At 50.6% G+C, this 13,628-nt stretch overlaps 3 protein-coding genes across 3 annotated transcripts; 2 read left to right on the forward strand and 1 right to left on the reverse strand.

Annotated features, from left to right (window-relative positions):
* The first annotated feature begins 1,121 nt into the window (after positions 1-1,121).
* On the forward strand, positions 1,122-9,464 carry BO88DRAFT_492227 (alpha-1,3-glucan synthase). Its single transcript, XM_025712905.1, has 15 exons — positions 1,122-1,585; positions 1,647-1,822; positions 1,882-2,110; positions 2,163-2,644; positions 2,708-3,000; positions 3,049-3,580; positions 3,631-4,075; positions 4,136-6,351; positions 6,411-6,452; positions 6,511-7,666; positions 7,724-7,894; positions 7,955-8,105; positions 8,161-8,462; positions 8,529-8,889; positions 8,953-9,464. The coding sequence occupies exons 1-15, from the start codon at positions 1,223-1,225 to the stop codon at positions 9,219-9,221; spliced, it is 7,188 nt and encodes a 2,395-aa protein (XP_025557178.1). The 5' UTR covers positions 1,122-1,222; the 3' UTR covers positions 9,222-9,464.
* Positions 9,465-9,679: 215 nt separating this feature from the next.
* On the forward strand, positions 9,680-10,908 carry BO88DRAFT_409274 (uncharacterized protein). Its single transcript, XM_025707914.1, has 4 exons — positions 9,680-10,055; positions 10,115-10,237; positions 10,298-10,423; positions 10,477-10,908. Exons 1-4 carry the CDS (start codon positions 9,879-9,881, stop codon positions 10,675-10,677), a joined length of 627 nt encoding a protein of 208 aa, XP_025557179.1. The 5' UTR covers positions 9,680-9,878; the 3' UTR covers positions 10,678-10,908.
* A 990-nt stretch (positions 10,909-11,898) lies between these two features.
* BO88DRAFT_430517 (putative isopropanol dehydrogenase) lies at positions 11,899-13,011 on the reverse strand (the record flags this gene model as incomplete). Its single annotated transcript, XM_025709257.1, has 2 exons — positions 11,899-12,129; positions 12,202-13,011. The coding sequence occupies 2 exons, from the start codon at positions 13,009-13,011 to the stop codon at positions 11,899-11,901; spliced, it is 1,041 nt and encodes a 346-aa protein (XP_025557180.1).
* Positions 13,012-13,628: the final 617 nt, after the last annotated feature.

Below are 13,628 nucleotides of genomic sequence, written 5' to 3' on the forward strand. Positions count from 1 at the left end.
TCTAACTCACGGCCCGTTCGCCAGGTGGTTGGTTCCTACTAGTTCCTGTCACTTTCACCCGATCGGCAGGCTTTGCTGGTCCGGGAAAGAAAGAAAGAGCGAACAGACTATCAGAAAAAGCGCGAGCCAAACCTTAAAACTTCCCGCTATTTTTCTTTTTTTTTATTCTCCTTATTTCCCGTCGGAACCTTTGCTCTGCTCCACTTCTCTCCCCTTATCGGCCTTCGTATCCCGAAAAGATAGTCTATCCCACTCACTTTTCCTTCCTTGGCTCGCTTCCACTATCTCGGATAGGTCATCCTCTCGCGATGACGTGTCTCTGCTGTTTTTGCCCTTCTGGGTTCACGGAATCTGCAAGTTCTGCTCGCCCCATCGGGCATATGTCACTGTCGGGTTGATGGGGTTCGTCTATCTCCGATCCCCGTGGCCCGGGATATATCACTGGCTCTTCAAACTTCGTCCTTGCAGGAGGTTCCCGAGCTGATGAGAAACATCATGACACCGCATATGCCAGGTCGAAGGCTGCTACTATCCATAGTAAACCATAGCTTTCCTCCACTCTTGTCCTTCCCAACACTACCACGGATCCTTCCACCCCCATGGGTTCTTGATTTCTGTGTGAGCTGTCGGGTGGATTTACCCCCACCACCGTTGAGAAGGCATCATCATGACCCACTTTGGCTGCTCGCTCAGCCTCTCAACCACTACGAAAAGCCCATATCAATGCATGTCAGACTGGTGCCGGATGAGACATGAGCCTGCCAGTATTGGGCCTGGAACCTCGTCTTGGGGCCCGAGCAGGGTGGCGTGGCGTGTTACAAGCTGAATTGGCTTTCAATCGACTCAAATAGACTCGCTGGTCGGGATACCTACACCCTCCATGTCCACCAAATGTGGCGTGTATGTCAGCCCCAAGAACTATCGGCCAAATTTAGGCCTGTTCGAGCGCCTCACTCAAGTGTCAGTGCACAGAGGAGGCTGTACGGGACATTGCGTTATCGCGCCGGGGTAATGCACTAATCTATGACATGCTTTCCCTGCCCATCAGTGATACCCTATGAATCTCCGCAGTCCCTGGGTTCATGGGATATCCTTTCTTTCTGGGCATGCACTGTCCTGTTGTCGTTACTGCTTGTTTGACTTCCTCATTTTTCCTTTCTGCAGTTGAGGCCAGCCCAGCGCGCTTGGTGGATGTCACTATAGTGGCATTCACTTGTGCAGAATGAAGCTGTTCATTTTCATCTATCGTTATCTCTCCACTATCGCATTATTGAGCCGCATTGCACAATCTCTGCCACATCTTCCAGAGGAGGTAAATTGGAATCTCAACCAAAATGAGACCGCAACGGACCCTCTCGACTACTCGGGTCAGTGGGATGGCCACTCATACACTCCTTCTCCGGATAACTGGCGTTTCCCATTTTACACGATATTCCTCGATAGATTTGTCAACGGCGATCCCAGCAACGATGATGCGAATGGCACACAGTGGGAACACATACTGACTTCTAATCAATTCCGTCATGGCGGAGACGTTCTTGGCTTGGTCGATACGTTCGATTACCTTCAGGGCATGGGGATTAAGGTGAGTTTGATGCCTCCATAGGTGACGGGACTCCAGAGACTGACCTGATCGCCTTTGCTAGGGAATCTATCTCGCCGGAACGCCGTACATTAACTTTCCCTGGGGTGCCGACGGATATTCCCCGCTGGACCTAACCCTGATGGACCATCACTATGGTACGATCGACGACTGGCGCACAATGATATCCGAGGCCCATCAAAGGGGGTTATATGTTCTCTTCGATAACACCTTTGGGACGTATGTGTGATTACCTGTGCCCCATATCGGAACGTACAATGCTGACTGCGGGGGAACAGAATGGGCGATCTTATTGGTTTCCAAGGCTACTTGAACAGGTCCGCGCCGATCAATCCCAGCGAATACGATTACGTTTGGAAATACGATCGTCAATATTGGGATTTTAAACCCGGGAATCAAATCGAATCACAGTGTCCCTGGGAGTATCCACGATTCTGGGACGATGACGGGACTGGCTTGACCACAACCACACTTGGCGCTTCATGCCGTGACAGTGAATTCGATCAAGTAGGCCTCTTCCCTGTGGTTTGTATTGGCTATCACTGACTATTTACTTCAGTATGGAGAAGTTGCTGCCTTTGGAAACTACACCGAATGGGAAGGGCAGATTGCCAAATTTGCCTTTGTGCAAGATCGTCTGCGCTCATGGCGGCCTGACGTTCTGGCGAAGATCAAGCACTTCTCCTGTCTGACTATCACCATGCTAGACATCGATGGGTTCCGCGTCGATAAGGCTCTTCAGGTGACCCTGGATCAGCTGGGTGAGTGGTCCGAGTCAGTGCGTGATTGCGCCCAGCAAGTGGGCAAGGACAACTTCTACATCCCTGGAGAGATTGTCTCAGGGAATGCCTTTGGGTCGTTATATATTGGTCGCGGCCGTCAGACGAATCAGACCATCTCCAATATCACGGAGGCCTTTATGATGACGAACAAAACAGACAAGGCCACCGAAGATCTCTTTCTCAGACCTACATCGCAATCTGCCTTGGACGGGGCTGCATTTCACTACACGCTGTATCGAGGATTGAGTCGGTTTCTAGGGTCAGTTCTGCCGCTTTTTCCCTGCTAAGCTCCTTCCATCCATACTAATGTGCCCATCTTTAGTCTGGATGGTATCTATGCCGCCGAAGGCGATCCACCGGTAAATTTCATCGAGACTTGGAATGGCCTCGTGGAGACTAACGACATGATCAACATCAATACTGGAAAGTTCGACCCCCGCCACCTGTTTGGTGTCACGAATCAGGACGTTTTTCGGTGGCCAGCCATTGCCAACGGTACTCATAAGCAGAATCTTGGACTCTACATCGCATCGTTACTCATGCCAGGAATCCCCATTCTCTCCTGGGGCGAGGAACAGGATTTCTACATTCTGGACAACCAGGCTGATAATTATAGTATGCAATCCGGGTCCCAAACTCCCTTCCATTACTAATGCGTTATAGTCTTCGGTCGCGGCCCCATGTCATCTGCTCAAGCATGGCAGCTTCACGGATGTTACAAGCTCGGGGCATCCAAATACGTCAACTTCCCGCTCGACCGCGCCCTGACTGGATGCGGTGATGATTCCGTTAGCCTTGACCATCGGGATCCTTCCCATCCTGTTCGTGGTCTCATCAAAATGATGTTTGAAATGCGACAGAACTACCCAGTTCTGAATGATGGCTGGTACCTCCAACAATTGTCCAACCACACCTTCGACATCTACCTTCCTGGCAGTAATGGAACCCCAACTGAGACTGGAATGTGGAGTGTGATGAGGTCCCGCTTTACAGATCTACAAAACTTCGATGGTCAAGGCCAGGGTAACCAGAGTGTGTGGCTAGTCTATTCGAACGACAACAAAACGGTTGATCACCAGTTCAACTGCAGTGGCAAAGATGCCCTGATCTCGCCATTTCCTGCAGGAACCACGGTGAAGAACCTGTTCTATCCGTTTGACGAATATACTCTTATTAACAGCTCGGTGACCCTTGGGTATGATTTTACCACCCCAGAGTTGGATTGACTTCGCTGACAATCAGTAGATTTGAAGGATCAGAGCTCCCCAATGGATGTTATCCTCAGCTGACGATGCCGGCTTGGGGCTTCAAAGCCTTTGTTCCCAAGGCTAAATTTGTGAAGCCTTCGCCATATATAACAAGCTTCAGCCCGGGGCACGATGCGCGATTTATCTCCCAGGGAAACGATGGGGAGACTATACAAATTGGCTTCGAGTTCTCCCAGGAGATGAATTGCAGCCAAATCACCGACTCGCTGACGGTCACGTCTAAAGCACTCAATGATGAGAGTGCTCGAATCGACACGAATTCAGTTACATGCAGTTCATTTGCTGAGACACAAGTAGCGACATTTCCTGGTGCCCTCACTAGCGTCTTTGGCTACCAGGTGAATTTGACCAACGTTTATCCTGGAGTCCACAGGATCACTGTTAGCAACGTGACTACTGCAGAGGGAAACCAATCTACCAATGTAAGTATATACTTTCTCTATGCAGCTGCATACAACACAAGTGCTAAATAATTCGGGCAGTCTGTGGATCACTTCATGTTTCGCATCGGAGAGACGAATAATCCCATGGTGTGGCCGCAACTGGCCAACTACAGCCGGACTCTGCTGTTTGACACTCCATCGCCCGCAGCGGAACCCTTGTCCGTAAGGCCACAGGCCCCAGGTGCAGATATGTGGCGCTACTCGCTCGACTTCGGAGCTAATTTTAGTCCCTGGATGACATATACCGGGTTCAATACGTCCATCCCGGGTAAGAACTGGACCGGGACTGCGAAGCAAGCGTGGGATGGAGAGCACATCATCGCCCAGTATTGGAGCAAGCTCACCGGGAGTAGCGACCACTGGCAGCATGGAGACTCTCAATGGCAATACAAACCGCCCCGTCGCTTTCCCAACCTCTTTATTGAGGGTGAATTCAATCAGTTCGGATACGACGCTGGCTACTCCAACACAATGAGCCTCAGCAACGTTACTGGCGATTGGGAGATCCATTTCATGGGCGAATGGCCCGTACAAGTCGCATTCAATGCCTGGGGAATCAATGAAGATGGGTTGCCTGATCAGACGCAGGTCTATGGGGATATCGACGGCGACAACGTCCTCGATCAAGTTCCGCCCGTCACGCTCCTTAGCAATGTGTTCAATGTCACCATCCCACCCCCTTCGCCTTATCTAGCTTTTAAGCTTTCGGTGAATGACGGCGATCTGAGGGTCTACGCCACACCCACCGGATCGAGATGGGTCCAGCTAGCTCTCTTCATCTTGCTGGCTGTCATACCTGTCGCCACAGCGGTCGGAGCGGTGTTCATTTACCTCAAGGCCTTTTACCAAGTCAAGTTCAATCAAATCGGCGTCACTGAGAAGACTTCAACGCTTGCACCGATTCTGGGCGCCCTTATGAAGATAACCCGGTCCTCGAACGAAAAGGAAGCCAGCCCGGAAGACAATCAGCGTTCCGTGAGCCCGTCTGGTCTTCCGACTGGGGGCGCCATTGGGGCTATTGTTAGCACCCCGCGGCGCACTGTTCTTATTGCCACCATGGAATACGACATTGAAGATTGGGCGATTAAGATCAAAATCGGTGGCCTGGGTGTGATGGCTCAATTAATGGGCAAGAACCTTACCCATCAGGACCTCATATGGGTGGTCCCCTGTGTTGGAGGCGTGGATTACCCTAGGGACGACCCGCGTGAACCGATGGTGGTGACTGTCCTTGGGACAACATACCATGTTGATGTTCAGTACCATCGGCTGCATAATATCACATATGTCCTGCTGGATGCGCCTGTGTTTCGAGCCCAATCGAAGTCGGACCCGTATCCTGCCAGGATGGACGACCTCAACTCTGCCATCTTCTACTCGGCCTGGAATCAATGCATTGCTGAAGCCATCAAGCGGTTCCCGCAAATTGATCTCTACCATATCAATGATTACCATGGTGCAGCAGCTCCACTCTATCTCCTACCTCGAACAATTCCATGCTGCCTGTCTCTGCATAACGCGGAATTTCAAGGCTTGTGGCCAATGCGAAACCCCCAGCAAATACAGGAGGTCTGCCGAGTGTTCAACCTGGATCAGGCAATAGTCAAGAAGTACGTCCAGTTCGGCGACGTGTTTAATCTCCTTCACTGCGCCGCGAACTACCTGAAAATACACCAGAACGGATTCGGTGCAGTGGGTGTCTCGAAGAAATACGGCAAGCGATCGTACGCTAGATATCCCATTTTCTGGGGTCTCAAGAGCGTTGGAGCCCTGCCAAATCCCGATCCGTCTGACTTGGCGGACTGGGATAGCAATGCGAGCAAACAGCCCGAGGAGGTCACCATCGATGTGGAGTTCGAGGCCAACCGTGGCGCACTGAAAAGGCAAGCACAGGAGTGGGCAGGGCTGAAGGTTGACCCCGACGCTCAGTTGTTTGTCTTTGTCGGGCGCTGGTCCATGCAAAAAGGTGTTGACCTTATCGCGGACATCTTCCCCTCTGTTCTGGATGCTCACCCAAAAGTGCAGTTGATGTCCATTGGACCAGTCATCGATCTCTATGGAAGGTTTGCGGCTTTGAAGCTGAACCGGCTTATGGAACTCTATCCAGGACGTGTCTATTCCAAGCCAGAATTTACTGCACTGCCTCCCTTCATCTTCAGTGGCGCTGAATTTGCATTGATTCCATCGCGGGATGAACCGTTTGGTCTTGTGGCTGTCGAGTTTGGGCGCAAAGGAGCTTTAGGCGTGGGATCACGGTATGACTCTACACTAACGTTGCTACGAGTATCAATGCTGACATATGTACATCATGTAGGGTCGGTGGCCTTGGACAGATGCCAGGATGGTGGTACACAATGTAAGCTTCTTCATCCTACCAATGAAACATGCAGAGGCAGTGCGCTAATGTATTCAAGTGAGTCGATGACAACGAAACATCTCATCCACCAGTTCAAGTTGGCCATCAACGATGCTCTGAGATCATCTCAAGAAACACGCGCTATGATGCGTGCACGATCAGGCAAGCAGCGGTTTCCCGTGGCGCAGTGGGTTGAGGATTTGGGTATCCTACAAACCACCTCCATCGTAAAGCACGCAAAACACTCTAAAAGCCAGGACCGCAATTCTTGGAGGTTATCCGGTGTCGGTACAATGGTTCCCGATAGACCTCGCAACTTTCGGTTCTCATCGAGCTCGAATACCAGTCGCGAACAGAGCCGTTCACGCAGCTCAGACAACTCGGGTCCCCCCAGCAGGCCCATTACTGCGGACGCAAAACAAGCCGTTGCCAGGCCAGGCCACAGTCATGTTGCCTCATTGCCAGCAAATCTGCCTTCGAATCCGAACATGTTCAACGATTCTGACACTGACAACGAACCAAGACGCAGACCAGTATCCTCCACCCCCCGCGGAGGTCCTCGCATTGTTTATACCCTCGGCAACGACGACCAAGATCTCGAGAACATGACAGGGGTCACCCAAGATGACTTTGGTCCTCATCTTGCCTCGTATCTGTCGCCATCTGGGGCACCAAATACTCCCCCAACCTTTGCTAACTCTGGGGCTAGTACCCCCACCCTCGGCGCCGGACCGGACGATGGTCTACTAGGGCGAAGGAACCTAAGCCCGTCGATGATGAGTCTGGTTAGCATCCATGACATCGTCAAGGAGAAACAAGACTACAACCTCCAGAAAGTCAATCCGTTTTTCACAGATGCTAATCATGAGTACGCAGCCAAGTTTGAACGGAAACTTGCCGGTCTGAACGGCAAAAACTCAGAGGACCAGTTGTGCATCGAGGAATTCATCGAGAAAAGCGAAAAAGACTGGTTCAACCGTTACCGAGATGTCAAACTGGGCAAATCACCTCTCCCGTCTCCGTCTCCGTCTATCTTCCGCTTTAAAGTTCAGGACGCTAGTCGACCACCTACCCCTGCAGTCAATGGCCCTGCTGAGGATCCAAACGGTGGGCAATTTCTTCTCCCCAAGGATTATGTTCCTCCTACCGGCTTGAAGCGTTTCATGCTCATCAAGCTGGGCGACTGGCCCTTGTATTCAATTGTGCTTGCTATCGTGAGTTTGAACCTTCCCCAGACGCTGCCCAAATTCACTCTAATAGAACAATACCAGGGCCAAATCCTTGCCTTGAACTCCTATCAGATTACTCTGTTGAACGGCGAGATCGGAGAAACGGCAGAAAAGCTGTACATCCTGGCTTCGATTTATCTCGCGTCCTCAATCATCTGGTGGATGGTTTTCCGGCTCGTTCCATCAGTTTATGTACTAACTATTCCTTACCTGGTATGTGAACTTGTTTCCATATTTCTCACTGCCTAGGCCTTCATTCTAACTGTGTTAAAGTTGTACGGCTTAGCCTTCCTGTTCGTCGGAATCGCGGGCCCCATTGGCAACAGCACCAGCCAGACGTGGCTACAGAATGTGGGCACCGGGCTATATTCATTTGCATCTTCCAGTGGATCCATCTTTTTCGCCCTGAACTTTGGAGACGAAGGTATGTATATGGACAGCATCTGCCGGTCACCCTATCTAACCTTTGTATGTTTTAGGCGGGGCGCCTCTCAGCTCCTGGATATACCGAGCCACCGTGATACAGGGTAGCCAGCAGCTGTGCATCAGTTTTCTGTGGTACTGGGGTAGCTGGATGGCAAGCCTCAACCAAGAGGGTAGTACGCGATTCAGTCTTAGCATAACTGACCCAAACGTGTTGCTCGGGGTCGGCATCGGCCTGGCTTGTGTGTTGTGGCTGTTGGGGGCCTTGGTATTCTTCGGACTTCCTGCATACTATCGGCAAACACCTGGGCGGGTCCCAACCTTCTACCTCTCGCTCTTCCGGCGTCGGGTCATCCTGGTATGTTTCTGTCGACCTTCATAAAACTCGGCCTTTGATATCGGGTGCTAACCGATTTTCTTCTAGTGGTTCTTCTACATGGTGTTCATCTCCAACTACTGGCTATCAGCACCGTATGGACGAAATTGGCTGTATCTTTGGTCAAGCAAGCACGCCAAGGTGTGGCAGATCATTCTGCTAGTCCTTCTCTTCTTTGTCGTGGTGTGGGCAGCTGCGCTCTGGGTATTTCACGTGCTTTCCAAGCGACATGCCTGGTTCATCCCGATCTTTGCCATTGGGCTGGGAGCCCCTCGATGGGCGCAAATTCTATGGGCCACTTCCAACATTGGCACCTATATTCCTTGGGCGGGTGGACCAGTTGCTGGAGCCATTCTCGGACGGGCGCTCTGGTTGTGGCTTGGGGTTCTGGATAGTCTTCAGGGTATTGGTGAGTCTTTCCCTTTATTAACTGTCGGGGTTCTTCTCAACTAACAATCAACCATTTACGTAGGGTTTGGAATGATTCTTCTAAATACCATGACTCGTTTCCATGTCACCTTCACCCTCCTGGCGGCGCAGGTGGTGGGTTCGGTCGCCACCATTCTGGCTCGAGCTACAGCTCCTGATAAGTTGGGGCCAGGCAATGTCTTCCCTGATTTCTCGGCAGGAGTGGCCGCCGGGTTGAGCAAAGCGGATTTTTGGGTGTGTCTGCTGTTGATGCTCTCCATCAACGTCATCTGCATCTTTTTCTACCGCAAAGAGCAGCTTTCAAAACCATAGTTGTTGCATATACTGTAGTCTAATTCTCTTGGACCAGTCTCTTGGTATGTAGAGAACTGGTTAGCATCATTGGAGTAATTGGGGGAATTTTGTCTAGTGTTCATGTTTGGTTCAATTTCCGCGGAGATATATAAATTGTATATTTTTTCCCAAAACGATGTACATGGGAGGTGTTTGATTCATGTGAAATGTGAGAGACTGGGTGTGGGATATATATATAAATAATGTGGTAGCACACAATCCAATAATAGGATATATATAGAATAGAAGGACCGCAACTTCCCATCAAATGTTCGTGTTAACCATCGTCTCCAAATCGAATAATCTTCTTTTAATCAGGTGATGGCGCAGCGCGGGACAAGTTCGGCCCGAGCCATCCCGGCTATTCCTGTTCAGGCCTGATCCCTCAGGCTGCCTGCATGACATTTAATTTAATACGAGATGATTGCCCCCTCTCCCTAACTCGTGCCAAAAATTTATCACATCCCTTGCCAGTCCTTTCTGCAACACGCGATTGTCTTTTGTTTCCAGTGAGAGCCGTTGTTCTGCCACTCTTTTCAGAGCAACGCGATTCTCGTTCACTCGTTTAACTTATCCATCCCGTGGCCCTATCAACAACTTTAGGCATTTTACTCTAGTCACTCATTACTGTCTACCATGTATCGCTCACTTTTCTCTATTCTTATTGCTCTCTGCGTCTATGCGCATTGCGCCTTTGCCTCCTTGACTTCAAGTGAGATCGCCAACTCCTTGAATGAATTGGCGCAACAAGGTTTCGCTGCCAAGGATCTCGTATTGGAGATTAACTCCACCGCCGATGCCGGTCCAATGCGTGTATGTTGGCCCTGGGTATCCTGACAGCTTCAAATATGCGTTTTTCTGATGAGATGTAGGATGTCTATACGGAAATGGATACGATCGTGACCGTGGTTCTCACGGATGTCGAGTTCATGACCAATACCCCTATCATCACTGATCAATCCGAGGAGCAGACAGTATATGAAGGGTACTCAAATGTGAGATCGTCAGCCTAACCCATAGCAACTAAATATAAAACTCATTTCTTTGGCCGCTAGTTCGTACAATCGCTCCTTGAACTCATGGACGCCTTCTCCGACAGTGCAACTGAGTTGAAGTCGATTGACTCAACCACCAAGGAGAAAGTGCCCTCGGAAGTTCGCATCCTGGAAAGTGCCGTGGACGTGAGATTGCCTCCATTTTTGAGCCATTGAGGTTTATACTAATATGCCATCAGGCCTACTTCTATAATATTATCGGCCTCTTCCCGGCTAACAGCTCGTACAATGCCCAAGCCAGCAACCAGAAAGCTCAGGTCGACACCCATTGCTTCCAGGCTATCTGGGCGTTTGATCTCAGCGATGGCAGTCAGTCTAGCTCTCAATCGCGCAGGAATACCTCTCTTCATGCTCGAAGAATGATGCGAAACTCCGTGTAAATTGAACCATGTACTTTCTGTAAGGATTGCGCAGAGCTGGATCGTCATCTTGATGGTCACCAGCGGAACCCTCTGTTGAATATTTCTAATTCTTAATTACCTTGTACCATAATAGTTATTTCACTGGCACTTTCAGGCACTAAGTTTATGAGTGGGCATTGTTTTGTTGGCTACATAGATTGGAAGTAGACAAAATCTAGCGATACTACTCCCGGGGCAGCAGAATCGTCCTGAGGTACACGGCACGTAAGATAGTCACATTCGTGGTTCTCTCCTATAGAAAGAAGAAAATGGGATAAAACAAGAAAGTTGGCCCTCTTAGGCTCATATTTTGCATCCAATTTTGTTACTTCGGTAGCCATTGCCTTGCAATGTTCCCATGGGTCCGTCTGGAGAGTCAATCATATTATAATTTGGAAAGGTGGAACTCACATCCTATAGTGCTTAATCCGAAGTAGATTAGAAATTATAGTAGACATTCAAAAACTATGGGATGAGCCGTTAGGGAAGCAAAGGTAACCACTGCAGACTTATCAACAACCCTTTCACGGAGCCCAAGGCAGTCTTCGATATTGAGCATGTTGTTGCCGATCAGCTTCGCGGGGTTAATATCTCGTCGGAATCCATCAGCGCCTATGTCCGGTCCCATCATCATATGGATCACACCGATGAAGCATAGTCGGCCGAAGAAGTGTTCCTGTGTCCTGCCGCCATCTTTGGAGCTATATCACCTGCGGAAATGAAGGGGCATATACTCGAACTTCCCCCTTTCTACGGACTGAATGCCGTGACGATAAAAGTCTGGGGGATGCAGAGGCTGCACTTTTGGATGACCTCTGATGCAAAAGCGAAGTCTTGGTTATCATCGCTCATGATGCAGCCCTTCGGAATGTCCTGCCATTCTCCCAAAAGCACATCACCGACGGAGATATGGCTGGGTACAAAGCCAACGGGACTTGCAGATTTCGAAAGATTTTTGCTGTTGCTGTTGATGGGAATAGGGAATACTTGATTCAGACATGCCATTAGTCTACGCCTGGAAAGTCCATGGTGTCACTCTAGAGCACGCCCAGTCATAATACTGGTGCGGCTGTATTTGCGGAGAGGGGATTCGGAATAGTGGTATGCCATATAGAGTAAAGAGGAAAATGAGGAGAACAACAAGTAAAAAGACATGAAATTGAACCAGGAACATACAGATTATGAAGACAGGATGGCAGTCTAGGGCCTCAACACAACCTGACCCCCCCAGCCGCTCAATCTTCCTGCCGCATCCAATGCGCCTTCAATTTCATCCAGCCCAAATTCCTCGATGTGAGTGACGCCGCCCTTCCCACCCAGCGGAAGCAACCCAGACCGCACCATTTGAATCAGCCGGAACACATGCGGACAATCATACATAAACCGTCCCTGAATGCGAATGCCCTTGAACATGATCTCCCCGTAAGGCACCTGAATACTCCCCAAGTGCCCGCCCATCAGGACACATCAACCGAATGATCCCAGCGCACGAATACCGGCAACTAAGAGGGATGAGTCCTGAAGGATTGGGGGCGACAGGTCCAGGTATACATGGGCCCCCTCCGGTTGGCCGACCGCTGTTTTGAAGGACTGGGTATCTGTAGCCTCGTCCCCAGTGATTTGGACTGTGATAAGTCGCTGTGTACCATGGATACGTTCGAGCTTGTCCAGAGCTGCCCTGTTGCGGCCGGCTGCGATGACGGTGGCCCCCATGGCCAGGGCTGCGCCCACGGCGCCGCCACCAAAACACCCTGTAGCTGGGACCACAATCACCACCTCGCCCGGTTTCACGTCCACCTCGGCCAGCCCGCCAAAGGAAACCAGGTATGCGGTCAAAAGACAGAGATCACTGATGCTGTATCCCAGCTGCCCCAGGAGAACTTCCTCGTCCAGCAGATACAGGTTCTCCAGAGGGAACCGCGCGTATTCAGCATATGTTCCGTTGCGCCAGACTCCATCCATGAGTTTCTGCGCCGCAGGATGGATTGCTCCATGAACTCCGTACAGCATGGTGACGGCGGGATTATCGCGCGCGCGGATGGTTATGTCACAGAAGACAAGTTGACCCGGCCTGAGGGTGACACAGTCGGGTCCAACTTCATGGATGCGCGCGATGGCCGTGTTTCCCGGAGTCATGGGGATGGAGAGCGGGTATGGGCGCTGGTTCGTGATTACCTCCCTCATATAGGGGACAATATCAGCAGCCAGGATGCGGACGATGGCATCACCAGTCAACGCGACAGGGCGAGGGACATTTTCCACGACCAGGGGCTTGTCCCGGGCATAAATCACCGCCGCTTTGTGGGTTGACATATTTTTTCTTTGTTGGTCTGAGGGGCAGTTGCAAGGTAGTAGAGGATGAGCCGTTTCTTCTCTGCTGCCTTAACTGATCTGTAGAGCATTTTAATTCCGTGCTTTGTCCATCAATTTAAGGAAGACAGATCCACGGTAGGCGAGAATGGTATATCCGCAAACTCCGGTCACCCGGACCAACAAAGTCTGGTAACGACGAAGCAAGATACTACGGAATACCCACTTAAGCAACCCCATCTGTCATAGTGGACTCTGGTAAACGGTCAATGACACCAGACATAGCCCTGGACGGTGGATCCCAATCAATTCTGCCGATTTCAACACTTCTGCAACTGCTTGCGCGGCTATGAATTCATGGCGACGGCGATAAACTCTCACTGTTCCCCGTATCTCCGAGCCCCCTCCACCAACGCGCTTTGTATGTCATGGATCTGTGGTCAATGTATGACTTGCCATGCCGCACGCCGCACCCGGACTCGTACTGGATTAGGTCGTCAGATGGTTGACTGCTGATCTCATGGCAGATACTAAAGCCGTATGTGGTGGAAGTTTTGCCTCCCATGTACATAGACCAAGTAGAGTGGGTCCGGCTCTCACGGCGACTGATAACTTTAGAG

This window comes from Aspergillus vadensis (assembly GCF_003184925.1).
Source record: "Aspergillus vadensis CBS 113365 unplaced genomic scaffold BO88scaffold_42, whole genome shotgun sequence".
NCBI classification, from domain to species: domain Eukaryota; kingdom Fungi; phylum Ascomycota; class Eurotiomycetes; order Eurotiales; family Aspergillaceae; genus Aspergillus; species Aspergillus vadensis.